We start from the raw sequence: 18299 nt of genomic DNA, 5'->3' as shown, positions 1-18299 counted from the left end.
TTGGAGCCAAGCAATAGGACACTTTTTCCAGTCATGACTGCAGGTGTAGAACTAAGCAGAGCAGCTTACAGGAGACCATTAGCTGACCTCAGCACTCTCAGCAAACGAGGTGCACTGGGGAGAAGGGGGTGTGCAGGGACTCGAAAGAACTTAATTTTCCATAAATATTTTCTCCTTAAACATATACTACATACTTTTCTTCTCCAAAGAGATGAGTAAAAGCAATATGCTTTCCAGTCCTATTGCTGTAAGAAATGCCTTTTTCTCTGAAGTCAGCATTGGGATTCCAGCCAATGCCATCCTCCTGCTCTTCCACATCCTCATGTTCTTGCTAAAGCACAGACCCAAGCCCACCGACCTGACCATCGGGCACTTGGCCCTCATCCACCTGGTGATGCTGACCATCATCGGGGTCATAGCCACAGATGTCTTTGGGTCTCAGGGGCTATGGGATGACATCACATGTAAAGCAGCCATTTACTCATATGAGGTAATGAGGGGCCTCTCCCTGGGCAACACCTGCCTGCTCAGTGTCCTCCAGGCCATCACCCTCAGCCCCAGGAGCTCCTGGTTGGCCAAGTCCAAACAGACATCCTCCCATCACAGCCTGTGTGTCTTTGTCCTCCTCTGGGTCTTCAATTTGTCCATGAGTGCTCGTTTCTTAATCTCCATTGCTGCCACCACCAACGGCACATCTGGCAGTCATATATTTGTCACCAACTCTTGCTTTCGTTGGCCCCTCAACTACTTATCCATGCAAATATTTTCCATGTTGGGGATCTTCCGGGACATCTCGCTCACAGGGCTCATGGCCCTCTCCAGTGCCTACATGGTGATTCTCCTGTGCAGGCACAGGAGGCAGTCCCAGCACCTTCACGGCACCAGCCTTTCTCCAAGAGCCTCCCCAGAGCTGAGGGCCACCCGCACCATCCTGCTGCTCATGGGCGTCTTTGTGCTCCTCTACTGGCTGGACTGCATTGTGTACTCCTTATCAGGGGTGTGGAGGAACAATGATTCAGTTCTCTTGTGTGTCCAGATATTGGTGGGCAATGGCTATGCCACCATTTTGCCCCTTTATTACTAATCAGTAGTGAAAAAAGGCTGATCAAGCTTTTCAAATCCATGTGGGAGAAATAAATAAGCTGTTAATTTTTCATAAACAATTAACATGCTTCTAGATGAGTAAATGCTTTACTTCAAAGTGCTTAATGACTACCTCAGGACATGCTGTCTCTGTTCGTTGAAACACATGGAATTAAGGGCGATCCCAGATAGCTGAATAACAAGACACCACAATGCCCTCCGCCACAGCAGAGTGCCAGAGCCACATTCTTGATAAGCCAATGGAGAGAAGTGTTCAGTGGAGAATGGAGAAAAGAGAGTCGATGAAGTGGTCAGAACAAAGGATGAGCACGCCACTGCCATCTGCTGCCACAGCTGTGCCAGTGGCTCGTGGCTGGGAAGTACCAACCCCACTGGCAAAGGGAGAGCATTAACACACAGAGATTAACACACACATCCATAACCAACCAACTTTTGACAAAGGACCTGACAGCATTCACTGAGTAAGGAGAGTCTCTTTGACAAATGGGGTTGGGAAAATTGGATCTCTGAGTGCAAAAGTAAGGAAAAAAGACCTATATGCTAGATCCTCTGCAAAAAAACTCATGTGCATCAAGTACCTAGATCTAAAACTTGGAACCCTCAGATTACTAGAGGAAAACTGAGGCACTGCTGCAAGGCATTGGCCTCGGCAGATTTCTTACATAAAACCCTGGAAACATAGACAAGAAAAGCAAAGACAAATGGGATTATATAACACCAAGGAGCTTCCACGCATCGAAGGAAAAAAATTACAAAAAGGCAACTGAAAGAATGGAGAAAACAATTATGCAAATTATGTGTTTGATGAAGGATTAATATCCAGAATATGTATAAAAGTTCAAGGAACTCAACATCAACTTTACAGTTCAGTAAATAAGCCAAGAGTGTTCAGAGATATTTTTCAAAAGATGAAATGCAAACAGTCAAAAATGCATGAAAAAATGCTCATGATCACTCACCGTCCAAGAAATACAAATAAAATCTTCAATGAGGTTTGACCTCACCCCAGTTGGAATGGTTACCATCTAAAAATAACAATGCACATGAGAAGGTGTAGAGCACAGGGCCCTAAGACTCTGTTAATGGGAATGCAGACTATTACGGAAGGCATAATGTAGAGTTCTTACAAGACTGGAGATCTGCAATCCACTCCAGCTCTCCCATTCTGGGGAATAGATCTAAAGGAAATGAAATCAGCATATAAAAAGGTGATATTGACTTCTATGTTTATAGCTGTCTAGTTCACAAAAACAAAGATTAAACCAACTTAGGTGTCCATCAGCTAGGATACCGAATAAAAAATAATGTAGACACACGCACAATGAAATATTGACCAACCATGAAATGAATGAATAGCTGATATTTCGACAAAATGGATTCAACTAGAGATCATTATTCTAAGTGAAATAAGCCAGGCCCAGAACGATAAATGCTACCTGTTTTCTGTTGGTGGTGGTAGTTAACAGATAAGGGTGCGGATGTCATATCGTTAGGAATACAGTTATGAATACTGCTTCACTGGATCATATATGTGGCAATATATGCTTATTTCATGCATTCAAAAGTAAACGTAGAGAGGAGTATAGAGAACCCTTTGGTTACCCACATGCTTTATTCTTAGAGTATCGGTGTGACTGTCATACAGCAAAGCTCATTTATCTGTACGTTTATGTGTATTTCTTGGCATTTACACTGTATTTCAATAAAATTTACACAACGTATTTGTGAAATTTGTTTCTATTAAGCCTATTTCCTTTGGTGTCATCATTTAACCTACAACTATTGGACAAACTCAAGAGTCCAATTCAAATCTCACAGGTAATAACTGGAGTCTGTGCCAAGTTTCAAAACTTCAGAAGATGAAATTAACGATTGGTGTAGCCATGAGAACTCAGCATACATGGGGAAACACCGTGGAGGCGACTGTGGTACAAGGTCACCTGAGCCATATACAATGAGATTTCTCATTCATATTGAAATACATACAATTTATCTCCCGTCACATACTCCTCATGAAAAACTGTTAGTACAGTAGAAAATTAGAATAGACATACAGTCGGTAAAGATATGCACTCGAAACAGACTAATGAACTCCAAAAGTAGATGGGTTCATTCATTAGTTCTATCAAGTGTTGAATGAAGATTTACACCAATTGTATACTTGTTGGTCCATTTCCAATTGCTCTAACAAAATAGTAAAAGTGGACAGCCCGTGAAGAGAACATGGTGATTTAGCTCATGGGTTTGCGGGTTCAGGCACTTGGCATCTCAGCAGTAGTGAAGGTCTCCTGGCTGATGGCATCACCATGGTGGGACACAAAGTGATAAGGCAGGAAGCCACAGAGATCTGGGGGTCCTGTCCTGCCCTTTCATCACCATCCACTCTCATGGGAACTCACTCATCCAGAGACCTGTCTACACTGACATAAGGACCTCACTCTAGATCCCACTGCTCAGAAAGCCGGCTCCCTCAGGATTGGGTTTCCAACATATCAAATCTGGGGGACACATGCCAGCAACATCCAAATGACATACCAGTCCTTCCTGTACTTTCCCAAGAAAGTCTCAAATAGGTGGAGAGATGCCGCCCAATTCATTTGATATGTCCCTGATTCTAAAATCTGAGAAAACATTTCTAACAAAAAACTACAGGCACAGAAATTTTTCCAGATTGCTTAAAACCAAATGAAGTGTCATGTTAAATGGAAAATATTCCATGACCAGCTGAGATTTATCAACTGATGTAATATCTACAGTAAAATAATAAAAAACAAGCATGATTACCTCAAAGGATTCAGAAAAGTCTTTGACAAATACAACACATTTTGTGGTTTTAAAAATCACTAAACAAATTTGGAATAGCTGGGAATTCATTCAACTGAGAAATGACATGCATACAAAAAAATGCAATAAACACCAACTGTGAAAAATTGAAAGATATGGCTGTGTGATTATGAATACTAGCAAGAAAATGATATCCAGTTTTGCCACCTCTCTTCCACAGCGTACTACAAGTACTACACAGGGTGTTCTACAAGTAAAAGAAACAGAACTTAGCCAGATTGCAAGGCTAGCTGTCTGAACTATGGAGGGTTGCCCAATCTCTGAATTTCTAAACCATGGGCTTAAATAAATAACTTGCCCTTCCAGGATGTTCCTTTGAAGTATGTTAGTCGTAGCAATTAAAAGCCACCAGTACACTCCAGTCCCCAGAGCACATGCTGTATCGGTGTGCCATCATACTGAGCTGAGGTCACTATTGTGACCCATCCTCCCTCAGAGCACAGAACCACCTGCATCTCCACCCGTTGGGTCCCCCTGATATTCCACCACTGCGATGAGAAATTCTGCAGCTTCACAAAGCCACCTATACCCAGAAGTAGCTGAGACCCCATCATCATAGCCCAAGTAGTCTCACTGACTTCATGTGACAGGTGGTTTGGGATAGCAATTCACATTTTTCTCCTACAACCTTAGGAAATGGGTGGGTGGGTTTTGCAGATCTGGGGGAGGAGCTGCTGCTATGAACTGCCATTTGGTGCAGCCAGCTTCCCTCTGGGAGTCACCATTTGTTCAAGTCAAGATAGAGGGAAATTGCCATGCACCCTGCCACCCACAGGCGTAGTGGACATGGACTTCTACAGTCACCGTCTGACATTTCCTCCAGGACGGGGTGTGGACCAGAGTCTGAGCGACAGATCTCAGAAAGGAAACCACACTGCGATCCTTCCCTTCCCCCCTCCCCCCACCTGCAGAGGGCCAGACCCAGCTGTGGGAAGTTGGACAGCTGGCGTCTTCACCACTGCTGCCAGAATTGATCCAAGTCATGTCAGGGACTATAAGGGCAGAGGATGGATTCCCTGCGTCTTGAACCTGTCAGGAACTTTTGATCATTTAGCCCAGAGCTGCGCTGTCTCACTCTACATGATTGAGGGGTTGAGAATCCCTGTTAGTTTCTCGGGGAGATATCAGAGCTTCCTATAAAAATTCTTTCCCACCCTGGAAGAGCCATGTAATGACCCCACTGTACTTTGCAATGCTGTAACAGCTTGAATTTCCTTAACTCCCATGGAATCTACCTGGTGCACCAAGGAAGAGAATCTGGGCTCAAAACTGCCAGAGGGATAAAACAAAACAAAACAAAACCCGGCTATTCCTGCAGTCTCCCTGTAGGATTGGAGCAGGGTTCAGTTCACAAACTCCAGTCCCAATACTAGCCACAGCAGCAGGTGCCCCCTCCTGGCAGGAACAAAGGAAGGGCCCACGTGTATCACAGTCCTAGGGCACAGAAAATGGTGCTGCAAGCCCCAGCATCGCTCAGGGTTATCAGGAAGACAAGGGGGAAGCCACCTTTATCTTCCTCTACACAAGACCAAGGCCTTGGCCACCACAATCCCCAGGGTGACAGTGACAATGAACTCTCTGTGGGCCAAAGATACACAATCTAGGAAACCCATACTCATCCCAAAGCCACACTTCTGTCCTAATAAATTGTAGCAGACTAGACAACTATGTCAACTTATAGACACACTGACATTGATTAAAGCAAAATAAATCACTCAAACTATACTCATGGATTTATCTAGAGCCAAAGATAAAGCAACACGTTATGGCTGCCTTATATCAAAGAGAAAATGTATTTGTCTTTCTTTCACTGAGCATAATGGTCTCCAGTTGGAACCTTTTTATTGCAAATGGTAGGATTTCATTCTTTCATGGCTGTGTATTATTCCATAGAGTACATAAACCACAGTTTATTTAGCCTTACATTCATGTAGATGAACCGTATGATGGAGATTAGCATGCCAGGAAACTACATTGCAGCATGCATGTCTACACCGAATAAAAGGGGAATGCTCAATAAAAGTTAAATATATCTTGGCAGTATGATACTAGATGTTTTACCTTCTCCTATACCTACAATGCCATGATACACTTAAATAGACAATTAAACTTTTAACTGTTACTAAAAAGACTATGCTATTGAGATCATATAGGGGGTGGAGAGGAGAAAGTCCCTATGCCTACAAAACTGTATCATGGAAAAATAATACCTTTTACTAAAAATGTCAACAAGCCGAGTGATACCTTACATTCCATCTAAACAACAAACTCTTTTCCAATAATACTTACTCAATAAAAGAAGGGAGAGTTAATACCACATGCGCAGACATCAATATAAAGACACAGGAAAATTAAAGAAGACAGCAGAGGATGTCCCAAGTCCCCGTGGGCCCCTGCATCCTCACGGGAGATCTAGCAAAAGCTCCCATCTCCTGGCTTCAAATCAGATCAGTTCTAACCGTTGTGGAGTTAACCAATGAGTGGAAGACCTTTCTGTCTCTCCTCATTTGTAACTCTGCCTTTCAAATGAAATAACTCTTTTAAAAAAATCCTAAACCACATCAATAGAATGAAAAACAAAATCATCTGGTCATCTCAATGTATGCAAGGAAAACATTTCATAAGATTTCACACTCCTTCGTGAAAAACACAAAAATACCATCTACAAAATGCATGTAGAAAGAATGTATGTCAAAGCAGATACATAGGCAAATGTGTACATGGACCTATTCTCACATAGGAACTGTATAATACAGACAAGCACACCAGACTGAAGATAGATTACAGTAGGCATTCTACTCTGGAATAAAAGAACTTTGAATGAAAATGCTAAATATACCTTGACAATCAGATACTAGATTTTCCACCATTGTCAATACCTACAGAGCTAAGATACACTTCAACAGCAGAATGTTGGACTCGTGGCTGTTGCTGAAGGACTCTACTATTTTAACAATATGGGGGGAAATAGTGTTGAGAGAGGGAAAGAGCGGGGAGGGAGGAGAGGGAGGCTGGGGTCATCCCTATTAGGGACCATGGAAAACGATAAAAATAATAAAAAATACAAAAAAGAAAGGAAGAATGTATGTGGGAGGAAAAAAAAAAAACAGCCAATGTCACCCTGAATGGGGAAAAGCTGAAAGAATTTCCACTTTGGAGCTAGAAGAGGACAAGGCTGTCCAGTTTCACCATGCTAACATCCAATATAGTGGAAGGTTTAGAAAGAGCAACTAGGGAAGAGAAATCAATGAAATCAAAATGACAGAACTTGATATTTACAAAGCTTGACCTCTTGTGACGCTCACACAAATGTCAGCGAGCTCAGAACAAAAAGTTGTGAGCACAGCTCTCCCCAGATGGCTGTTAGCCAGGAGAGAACACAGGAAGATGAGGAGACAGATGTCGTGTTCCACTGGGGACTGCATGTCCTGGCCTGCCCAGAGGCAGCGTGTCACCTTTCTCAGACACCAAGATGCCATCCACAGAGAGCTGAGCTCAGGACGGCCTTTCCTGAAAGCGCTGCAGGTCCTCTCAGGTGCCTGGCATCCCTCACCCGTCACCTGTGCTCCTGGTAAGTGGCTCTTTATTCTGCAGATGGGGACTCGTGGGTGGGTGGGCTCCATGCAGGGTGCGAAAGGGGGAACATGGGACTAGAGTGAGGTTTGTAGTAGCCTCAGAAGAGATGCGGGCTCCGACAGCCCTCTGCAGCTCAGGGGTGTTCCTTGTCCTACACAGCGGGTAACTGTCTTCTCTGGACATTTGGTGTTTCAGTTTGGCAACACATAACATTAGCTCATTGTATCATTTTATTTTCCCACTTGTTTGGCTAAAGTGACTGATTTGCTTAGTGCTTAAACTCTGAAAACAGATTTTCCTATGTTAGACTGAAACTATTGTCATAATTACCAATTACCTGGGAGATGAAGAACTTAGGTTTTCATTCAACACTTACTAACCATTTTACAGTTTCATCTTCATAAAGCTAAACCATCGCTTGAAGCTGCCTTTCAGTTTATCTTTAAAAACACCTTAAGCTTTTATACGGAAGTGGGGATCTTTGATCACAACAGCAAATAGTTAACCTTCCCTTAACACACAGTGTCTGTCTTTTCTCATGAATATTTTTTATCTAATCCTGGTTCAAACATATTTCGAAATGATGGAGTCATGTCTTAAGGTAGTGAGGAGATTCCAAAGCAGAATTTGGGGAAATGAGGCTGAAATGACAATGCATCATCAATGTGTTCTCATTGATGAGGAGGCATCTTTGTTCTGGGTTACTAGAAGTTTTAGAAGACTTTTATCTCAGAATTATGGAGACATTTTGAAAAGTCCCTCCCGGTTTCATTGGAAAGAAACACTCCATAAACCGTTGGTTAGCAGGAAATTCCAGGAAGCCTCATAGGAAGTGTAGATATATTGTGCCTTCGTATATACATCTGTCATGCATGTCTTAGAACACACAGTGTGACGTGACCACTCTTGCTAAAAGACTGTTGTGTGACGACGGGAGAGGGGGAGAAAGATCTAGACAGACAGGAAGTCAGGCCACTCAGACTCTCCTCTGTTGATCAGGGAAGTTAACATCATGATGGCCTGGTCAGGATCTTCGATGCACTGAATTCTGTAGTGACAAGACCTCTTCCATTTCCCTGGCTTTGTCTGGAGTAGGATTACTTACACTGCTCCTAGTTTTTCTCAGGCTGTACCATAAATATTGGTGCCATAAGTGCTCAAGCGTAAGCAAGCACCTAAGTTGTACTTCACAGATCTCAGCTTGCATGACCCACATATAATTCTCACTCAGACGTATCCGGTCAATAGCTGTCTTTCATTTGCCTAATTTTTTTTCAAGTTTTCCATCATTCTCTTTGAATTCATATAAGTCAGCATCTCTGAGCATAGCACTAACATCCCTTTGGCGACACCTCTGCCCATGCTGAGTGCTGGCAGCCAGCTGTTTCTCCATAAGCCTCATCACAATTCTCCAGGCAGAATGTCCACAAAGAACACAGTACCACTAAATATACTCACAGTTTCTAATATACATGCCCTGTATATGGTCAATATCACCCACCAGATATTTCCTATGTTCAACACAATGGTGACCTATACAGCAATGACCCAGCAAGGCGCTCTTTCACTAAGGCACATTACAGTCTCGTAGATGCACATCCTAGCAGTTTCACATCAAGAGCATCCTGACAGAGGAAGCATGATGCTCATGACACAGCCACCTCCCTCCGTCCCCTCCCTCACCCAGCATCTGTCCACCCTGTGTCAACCAGTGACTATATTACTCATTTATTGTCTGTATTTCCTATGCCCAGGGCATTTTTTGGTATTTATTTATTGAGGTTTTTATTCAGGAAGTATCAAGCCTTCTTGCTGTAAATTTAAAATATATCATTCCTAAGCTAAAAACAAAGAGACAAAAGGAAAGCTAAATAAATAGGAAGGAGGGAGGGAGGGAATACAAGCAAGTTCTAAGAACCGTGTCACTGCATCAGTTAACACTAATTAAAGACATCTATAAAAAGTTATACAAAACTATTAAATAAATTCAGAGTCTACATTACCCAGTACTGTCCCTTGTGTACTGAAACATTCACTATGGAAATAAACAAAAAAACCTAGTACTGAGATAAGAAAACTATTGATTTTACTTTTTTGAATTTTTTGAATTTATTCGAATTTATCGAAAGTAGCACTCTTATTATATATCCTGAAAGATACCAGAATTTTGCAAATGAAAAGAGAAATAACTCATTGGTACACACTTAAGAGATAAAACATAAAAACCAGAAACAATTTTCCAACAATGGAACTTTTATTTTCCAGGACTGGAGGGATGAAACAACGGCAGTCACCTTCTTGGGATGACAGGTCTGGAGCTGGGAACAGACTGACACCAAGAGAGTGTGAGGTGGACACAGCATTCCCAGGAGATGGCATGTGCTGCAGTTGATGCACACATATCATTATGAGAAGGACAGATGCGCCCGAGACTGGCAAAGCAGATAACTTGCGTGTTCAATCATTTTACTTCCTTTTTCCTCAGAGATTCACTGTGTGATTGTCACCCCACAAAAGATGAGTAAAAGAGATGTTTATTTATATTTTCCTGCTGTACGAAATGTCTTTTTCTCTGAAATCAGTATTGGGATCTCAGCCAATGCCATCCTCCTGCTCTTCCACATCCTCATGTTCTTGCTAAAGCACAGACCCAAGCCCATCGACCTGACCATCGGGCACTTGGCCCTCATCCACCTGGTGATGCTGACCATCATCGGGGTCATAGCCATGGACGTGTTTGAGTCTCAGCAACACTGGGACAACATCACGTGTAAGGCTGTCATCTTCTCCTACCAGGTGTTGCGGGGCCTCTCCCTGTGCAACACCTGCCAGCTCAGTGTCCTCCAGGCCATCACCCTCAGCCCCAGGAGCTCCTGGTTGGCCAAGTTCAAACAGACATCTTCCTATCACAGCCTGCATGACTTTCTCTTCCTCTGGGTCTTCAATTTGTACAAGACTGCTCATTTATTACTTTCCACTGTGGCTACTAAAAATGGAACATCCAACGGTCTTATGTTTTTTGGTAAATCCTGTTCCCTTTTGATCTTAAACAGCTTACCCAGGCACACGTTGCACATCACTGGCATAATCCAGGATGTCTTTCTTCTATGCCTCATGGCCCTCTCCAGTGCCTACATGGTGACCCTCCTGTGCAGGCACAGGAGGCAGTCCCAGCACCTCCACAGCACCAGCCTTTCTTCAAGAGCCTCCCCAGAGCTGAGGGCCACCCGCACCATCCTGCTGCTCATGGGCGTCTTTGTGCTCCTGTCCTTGATGGACTGTATTGTGTATTCCTTCTCGGGGATATCCTGGACCAATGACCCCGTTCGCCTGTGTGTCCAGATGTTTGTGGGCAATGGCTATGCCTCAGTTGCCCCTTTGTTGCTAATCAGCAGTGAAAAACGCCTGATCAAGCTTTTCAAATCTATGTGCAGGAATGGAAATAAGTGATTAATTGTGCAGTAGCAAATTGTGCAGTCTTCAAAACACTGAAAGCAGTGTTTTGTATTCATGGGATATCAAATGAACAAATACATGATTGTTAGGAATCCAACAACACAGAAAAATCTTCTCAGTTGATGAAGTAAATTAGTTAATCAACACACATTTATCAAAAACAATTTACAAATTTAATGAAATACCAATAACACCCAAGAACATTCTTCACAGAACTACCAAAAATCCTTAAAACACAGAAATACAAAGTAGTTAAACCAATATTAGGTAATAAGAACAAAGCTGAAAGGACCACAGTAACAAATTTCATCCCACTACAGAGCTATGATAATGAAAAACCACCTATTAATGACACTAAAATACACATGCTGACAAATGGAACAAAATCAAAAACTTAGATATTATTCCACACTTGCTTACCCAACCAATATTTGAGATGTTAAAGTCATTAAAGGCAGAAAGGACAGTCTCTTCAACAAATGGTGCTGGAATACTTTATTTCTGAATATAGAAACTGAAAACAAGGCCCCTACTTAATCCTAAGCAAAGATCACATTACAATGGGTCAGTGTTTCTAAACCTAAGACTTTAATCCATCAAATTACCAGAGAAAGACTTAAGGGTGCTGCATGATATTGGTGTTGGCAAAGTCTTCTGGGACATAATCCCAGAAGCAACGTCCCTTCCAGTTTTATTGACATTAAAAAAAAAAATGGCCTTCTCTTTGAAGTCAGCATTGGAATTGCAGTTAATGCGTTAATTTTGCTCTTCCACATCCTCTCATTTTTTTCTCAAGTACAGATCCAAGATCACTGACCTGATCACTGGATGTTTGTCCCCCACGGACCTGGCGATGCTGGGGTCATGGGGTCATGGCCACAGAAACTTTTGACTTTAGAAGCTACAGAATGACATCACATGTAGAGCAGTCATCTGCTTGTACCAGGTGCTGCGGGGCCTCTCCCTGGGCAACACCTCCCTGCTCAGTGTCCTCCAGGCCATCACCCTCGGCTCCTGGTTGGCCAAGTTCAAACAGACATCCTCCCATCACCACCTGTGTAGATTTGTCTAGGTCCTCCAAATGTCCATTAATATGCATTTATTATTTTCTGCAGTAGCTACCACAAATCATATGTCCAACTGCATCATGTTTGACACAAAATTCTGCTGTATGTGGTTCTTGAACTATTTGTTCACACATGCATTTCATGTGTTTGGGATCTTCCAGGATGTGTTTCTTACAGGGCTCATGGCCCTCTCCAGTGCCTACATGGTGACCCTCCTGTGCAGGCACAAGAGGCAGTCCCAGCACCTTCACAGCACCAGCCTTTCTCCAAGAGCCTCCCAGAGCTGAGGGCCACCCGCACCATCCTGTTGCTCATGGGTGTTTGTGTCCCTTTCTTAGTGGGCTGCATCGTGCTCCTCTCAAGAATGTTGGGGGGGCGGGTGGGGAGACAGAAACGACATGACTCTCCCGGGCGTCCAGATGTTGGTGGGCACTGGCTATGCCATCCTTGCTCCTTTGGTGATCATCAACAGCGAACAGTGAGTCATCACCATTCTCAAATGCTTGTGCAACAAGAAAAGTAAGTGTCCAATTGCCCATTGATAAATATTCCCACATGAGAGAATATGTTGACTTCAATTATCACCTACATGATATTCTTTGTGTTTTCATTTAAACCTATCAATTTACATCAGCACCACCAACAACCTGGATATATAGGACTCCTGATGTCTCGCTAATCCTGGGACTGCTCCAACTGAAAGTGAGAGAAAGGTTATACAGACAACTGTGCAGCCTCAGCATGCTATCTCAGGAGGTAGAGGGGGTGAGCCAGGAGCTGGGGCTATGGAGACCTTGGTGGAAATCTAACATAAGAACCCAGACCTGGAACTCGCTGGAGGGAGGGGCACAAGTGACTGTAAACAAAGAGCTGTGTGCCAACTGCAATAAGTAAAATCGAACTGTAGACCTGTGGGTGACACACCTTAGAAACCTGCCCCAAGAAAAAGAATCCGCTAACCAGAAGTACAATGACCAAGTGCAAAAGAAGAGACAGAGGCACAATGAATATTACTGAGCACTCCCCTGCAAAGGAGCAAAAGCCTTTGCCAACCTCAGAGTTAACTGAGGAAGATATCGAGAAAATGGAGGATACAGAATTCAAAACACTTGTTATAAAGCTTATTATCAACAACAAGAAGCACATAATACAGGAGTTCAAGGAATTTAACCAATGTGTCATACAGGTAATGAATCGCATGAAAGCTGACATATCAGAAATTAGGAATAAAATGGAACTAATTAAAAACACAGTGTTTTGTGGTTTTTCATTCATTTAAGGGGATGTACAGTAGCTGTGTAATGGAGACTGTCATATCTAGTAACATGTCATTTAACTTCATGGCATTGTAAATTTCTATTTTTCTTTCTATTGTTGATTTTGTATAATGACTTTTCATTTGAGGGGATGTACAGTAGCTGTGAAATGGAGACTAACATTTCCAGATGTGAGGACACAATGTAGTATGCATCTCTACTTCCAGACAAAGATGGACTTACAATGAAACTGTTCACTATATCTTAATAGGATGCTGGACTCTCTGCCATTGTCCATGCCCGCAATGATGGACATATGACTGTGTATGAAGAACTATACTTTAGTAATGATATAGAGGAACTAGGTGGGGGAAAGGGAATTGGGGAGGGGATAAGGGAAATGCCAGGAGCCTATGGAATTGTATCATAAAATGATAATAAAATGTTAAAAAAAAAAAAAAAAGAAAAAAGTACAGTGGAGAGTCTCCAAAATAGAATGAAGCAAGCAGAATCTCAGAATTGGAAGATATTTCCTGCCACCAGGGGGAGACAAACAAAGGGGGAAGTAGAGCTGGGTCAAGCTAAAAAAAGTATTCAAGAATTCAAAGACACTCTTAATGTAAGTTATGGAAATCCAGAATGTGCAGAAAGAGAAGCTGTGGATGCACTCTCTAGGCACAGGTGTGGATGGGGTCTGGGGCGTGCAAGACTGGGCTAGACTCCAGCACCCACTGAAGCTTGTGAGAACCTGGGCTGGGCTGGATCTCTGTCCCTGCTGAGCCATGTGTGAGCTGTGTCTGGGTATGGACCAGCCTAGGCTGGGCTGTAGCACCCAACAGTATGAACCATAATGGGTGAGGGCCGGTCAGGAAAGTCACTGTTCCTACTAGGACAGGAGATGGACTAAGTAGGGCTGGCCCATGGACCCACTGGTATGTGCAAGAACTGGCAATGGGAGAGGTTCTGATGGAGGAGCTTGGAAACTCCTCTGTTGGGACACAGTCCCTGCAGATGAGTGCAAGAACCAAGAAAGGGAGCAGCCAGACCAGCCCAGGTTATGGTACCCACGGGCCTGCCTTTGAGGTGAGCCAGACTGGACCAGTTCATATCACCCACTGGTAAACCCAAGAGCCAGTATGGGGTGTGGGTCACGCCTGCTCGGGCCACAATACCAGCCAATTCACACTAAGCCCGGGACTGGGGGCTGCTGGGATGGCTGGTTGGGCTGTAGTATCCACCAGCAAGGGCTGTAACTGGGGGTAGGCCAGGCCATGCCAGGCTACAGCACCCACTGGCAAATGCTGAAGTGAAGCGGGCCACAACACATGAGAATCAAGCTCTCATCAAACGAACATCAGGAAAAGATCCTTAAATGTGCACGTGAAAAAAATCAACTGACATATAAAGGAATGCCAGTTAAACTCACAGCTGACCTGTCACAGGAAACTCTACAGGCAAAAGAGAATGGAGCGGGACACAGTTCTGTCATGGCATCCTTCAGGTTTCACCCTAAACGGAGCAGGGCCAGGCAGCCCTCAAACCTAATGGCCAGGAGACTCAAAACTCCACTAGTGCCACATCAGGACGTTTTGCGTAGTGCGGAAAAGGCTGTGGGACTGGAGGGACAACAGGGAGCTGTGCACGCGCTAAGCTGGGAGCAAAATCATTTCAGGCTCAGTGTTTGCACTGGCCACCCAGGGAAGACGGTCCTGACACAATCTCCTGCAGGTTCCACGCGAGATATGTCTGGGTGGTCCTCAGACCTAACAGCCAGCAGGTTCCAACAGGGTAGCACCACTGACAATCTGGTTATTTAGGACAGCAGGTATTTCCCTAATCTTGGGCACTGCTCGAATTGGAAGTGGGAGAAAGGCTGTACAGGCAATGGTGTGGCTGCAACAGGGATCACAGGAGGTGGAGAATGGTAAACGGGGAGCCGGGCTCTAGGGGGGCCTTTGTCATGGAAGCCTAGCACAAGAGCCTGGGACTGAAGGAGTGGTTCAAGTGACTACAATCAAAGCACCAGGTACCAAACTCCAACCATCCAATTGACCTGTAGACCTGTGGGTGACACGGCTTAGAAACCTGTCTTAAGAAGAAGCTGCTAACCAGCAGTGCAACGACCAAGAGCAAAAGAAGAGATGAAGGCACAATGACTATTACTGAAGATTTCCTGCAGAGGAGCAAACGCCTCTGCCAACCTCAATGTTAACTGAGGAAGGCATCGAGGAATTGGGAGATAAGGAATTTTAAAAACTTGTAAAGCTTCTTAACAATGAGTAGCACATACAGGACTTCAAGGAATTTAAGGAATATGTCACACAAGAAATAACACTGAAACAAAATCACGCCGAGCTATTGGAAATGGAGATATCAGAGTTTAGTCAGTTACACGGTATGATTCTCTGCAACATTATTAACTCTACAAATCAGATACTACGCACCCAGTTTTATACTGTCCAATATTAACACAGATATAACATGGCATTTGCTTGGGACTGTTCTTGCACTGGCCACCCAGGGAGTTCTTTCAGTTAGTATAAAGACCTCCTGTTGCATCAATTTTGTAGCAAATATTTTATGAGTAATATTCCACTGAGTATACATGCATGTATAAAATTTTCTTTATCCACTCATTGGATGGACATGTAGATTAATCAGATGCCTTAGCTATTGTGAAGTGAGCTGCTACGAGCATGGGAATGAATGCAAATTTTCAAATGTTGATTTCATTTCATTTAGATTTAGTTCCAAGACTAGGAATATTGAGCTAGTAGGCAAACATGTTTTTACTTTTCTGATATCCCCTAGTGTCTCCCATGATGATTGCGCCAACTACATCCCAATGACAGGTATTAGGGAAATACGCTCGATATTCACATCAGGATTTGCTATTTTTCACTGTTTACATTGTAGCCATTCTAACAGCCGTGATGATACTTCACTGTTTTTAATTTATATTTCTCAGATGCCTACTGAGGCTGGAAACGTTTTCATATTTAATTTTTTCATATTTCTTTAATTAAAGTTTTTTATTATGTCTTTTTCATTTGAAAAATTAACATATCTTGCAAAATTTAAGTGAATTGTTTATTGCTATTGAGTTTCTTGAATTATTTATTCTGGATATTAATCCTATATTGGGCTCACAGTTGGCAAATATTTTTCTTTTTAAAGATTTTATTTTTATTACAAAGTCAGATATACAGAGAGGAGGAGAGACAGAAATCTTCTGTCCGATGATTCACTACCCAAGTGAGTGCTGATCCGAAGCCGGGAACCAGGAACCTCTTCCAGGTCTCCCACATGGGTGCAGAGTCCCAAGACTTTGGGCTGTCCTCAACTGCTTTCCCAGGCCACAAGCAGGGAGCTGGATGGGAAGCGGAGCTGCCAGGATTAGAATTGGTGTCCATATGGGATCCTGGGGTGTTCAAGGCAAGGACTTTAGCTGCTAGGCCACGCCACCGGGCCCAAATATTTTTCCCATTTTCTTGGGTGCCTTTTCATTTTCTGAATCTCTTTCCTGGGTGAATGAAAATCCCTTCGTTTTATATAATCCTAATCTGTTTGCTTTTATAGCATTGGCTTCTGCGGTATTATCCGAGAAATGTTGGTCTAGGTCACATCCCTAAGTTTCCCTCCGGTAATTTGATGACTTAGGGTCATAGATTTAGTTCCTTGATAAACAGTAATGTTATTTTTTAGGATGTTATGTGGGGGCCTGGTTTTAACTTTCTGCATGTAGAAAAACAATTTTCCAACACCATTTGATGAAGAAATTCTCCTTTCTCCTAGCAATGATTTTGCTCACCAAAGACTTTCTGGTTTTACACATGTGGAGTAACAGCTGGGGTTTCAATTTAGTTCCATTGGTTGGTAGTTTTAAAGCCAGTAATAGGTTGTTTTGATTAATACCAGATTTCAAGAACTACTACCTGGGTGTTTTAAAGGATATATTGTGGTATTTAGCTGTTTTTAATTGCTTAAGATTTCTTTAGCTATGTCCCTTAAATGTTCATGTTTATTTTCTTAAAGAATTTTGTATATCTAGGTCATTGCTCGTTATATAGGTTTTGGTGTCTGATGGATGGTTTTATTCTCTAGAAAAGTACAAATGATTTTGTGATTGTCTCACCCACTTTCCCCCGTTCCTCGGCCCTCCCCACTGTCATCAGTGGTCCACATGAGTATATAGCCTTCTCAACTATGTAAGCAAGATCAAAAACAAAATACATTTATTTAAGAAAAGAACTATGCCCAGCATGGAAGACTTTTGAGTCACCACAGAAAGACTCGGAGGCGGGGGGCAGTGCACATGAACCCAGCTATAACCTGTTTCCCTCAGCAACACGGGCAATGGCTGGGATGGGCACAGTGACAAGGGTACAGCACGAGGCTCACCTGCCACCCTTAAGCTGACCCATTTTGGGCCTAGCAACATCCTAATGGCACATTGTTCACAAGTCAGGGAAGACTACAGCTACAACTCCAGCCCAGTAAATTATGTGTGGTGCTTTGATTGGGCAGGGGAAGGAACCAAAGTGGTCTCCACCCCTACAGCAACATAGGGGAACAACCTCCACCACATTCTCCAACTTTTCAAGCAGCCAGTGGGGACTACCGAATTCCTCCTGATTCAAAGCACCCGCAGCAGGTGCCTCCCACCTTGCCCTGTGTGGATGGTGCTTCCCAGGGGAGAGACCATGCAGGCGCAGGAGCAGCTGGCACAGTGTATTCATCCACGCAGTCTCTGTTCGAATCTCCTGTGAAGATCACTTTCCATCAGGCCCACGAGAAGGTGACGCATCATGCTTCCAGTACCTTTGTGTGGCTCAGGTCAGTGCGACTTTGCATACTTCAGTTGTCTAGATCGCTCTGATTCTGTGCATTCCTATGAACCCAGAGAGCATATCCTGTATCCAGTTTGGGGGAAAAAATGGTCATTTAAAAGATCAAGTATTTGCTCGACTAAAGACATGGATTCCTTACAGAACAA

At 43.3% G+C, this 18299-nt stretch overlaps 2 protein-coding genes across 2 annotated transcripts; both read left to right on the top strand.

Annotated features, from left to right (window-relative positions):
* The first annotated feature begins 211 nt into the window (after nucleotides 1-211).
* Nucleotides 212-1084, top strand: LOC121165894 (vomeronasal type-1 receptor 90-like). The gene has a single exon (XM_040994902.1). The coding sequence runs from the start codon at nucleotides 212-214 to the stop codon at nucleotides 1082-1084; it is 873 nt and encodes a 290-aa protein (XP_040850836.1).
* Nucleotides 1085-8107: 7023 nt separating this feature from the next.
* Nucleotides 8108-10974, top strand: LOC121165936 (vomeronasal type-1 receptor 90-like). The gene is made up of 3 exons (XM_040994956.1): nucleotides 8108-8125; nucleotides 9404-9467; nucleotides 10082-10974. Exons 1-3 carry the CDS (start codon nucleotides 8108-8110, stop codon nucleotides 10972-10974), a joined length of 975 nt encoding a protein of 324 aa, XP_040850890.1.
* Nucleotides 10975-18299: the final 7325 nt, after the last annotated feature.

Source organism: Ochotona curzoniae, unplaced genomic scaffold, assembly GCF_017591425.1.
Source record: "Ochotona curzoniae isolate NIBS_2020 unplaced genomic scaffold, NIBS_Ocur_1.0 contig_908, whole genome shotgun sequence".
NCBI classification, from domain to species: domain Eukaryota; kingdom Metazoa; phylum Chordata; class Mammalia; order Lagomorpha; family Ochotonidae; genus Ochotona; species Ochotona curzoniae.
The sequence above is the reverse complement of the archived record's forward strand: the minus strand, read 5'-3'. Positions and strand labels throughout refer to the sequence as shown.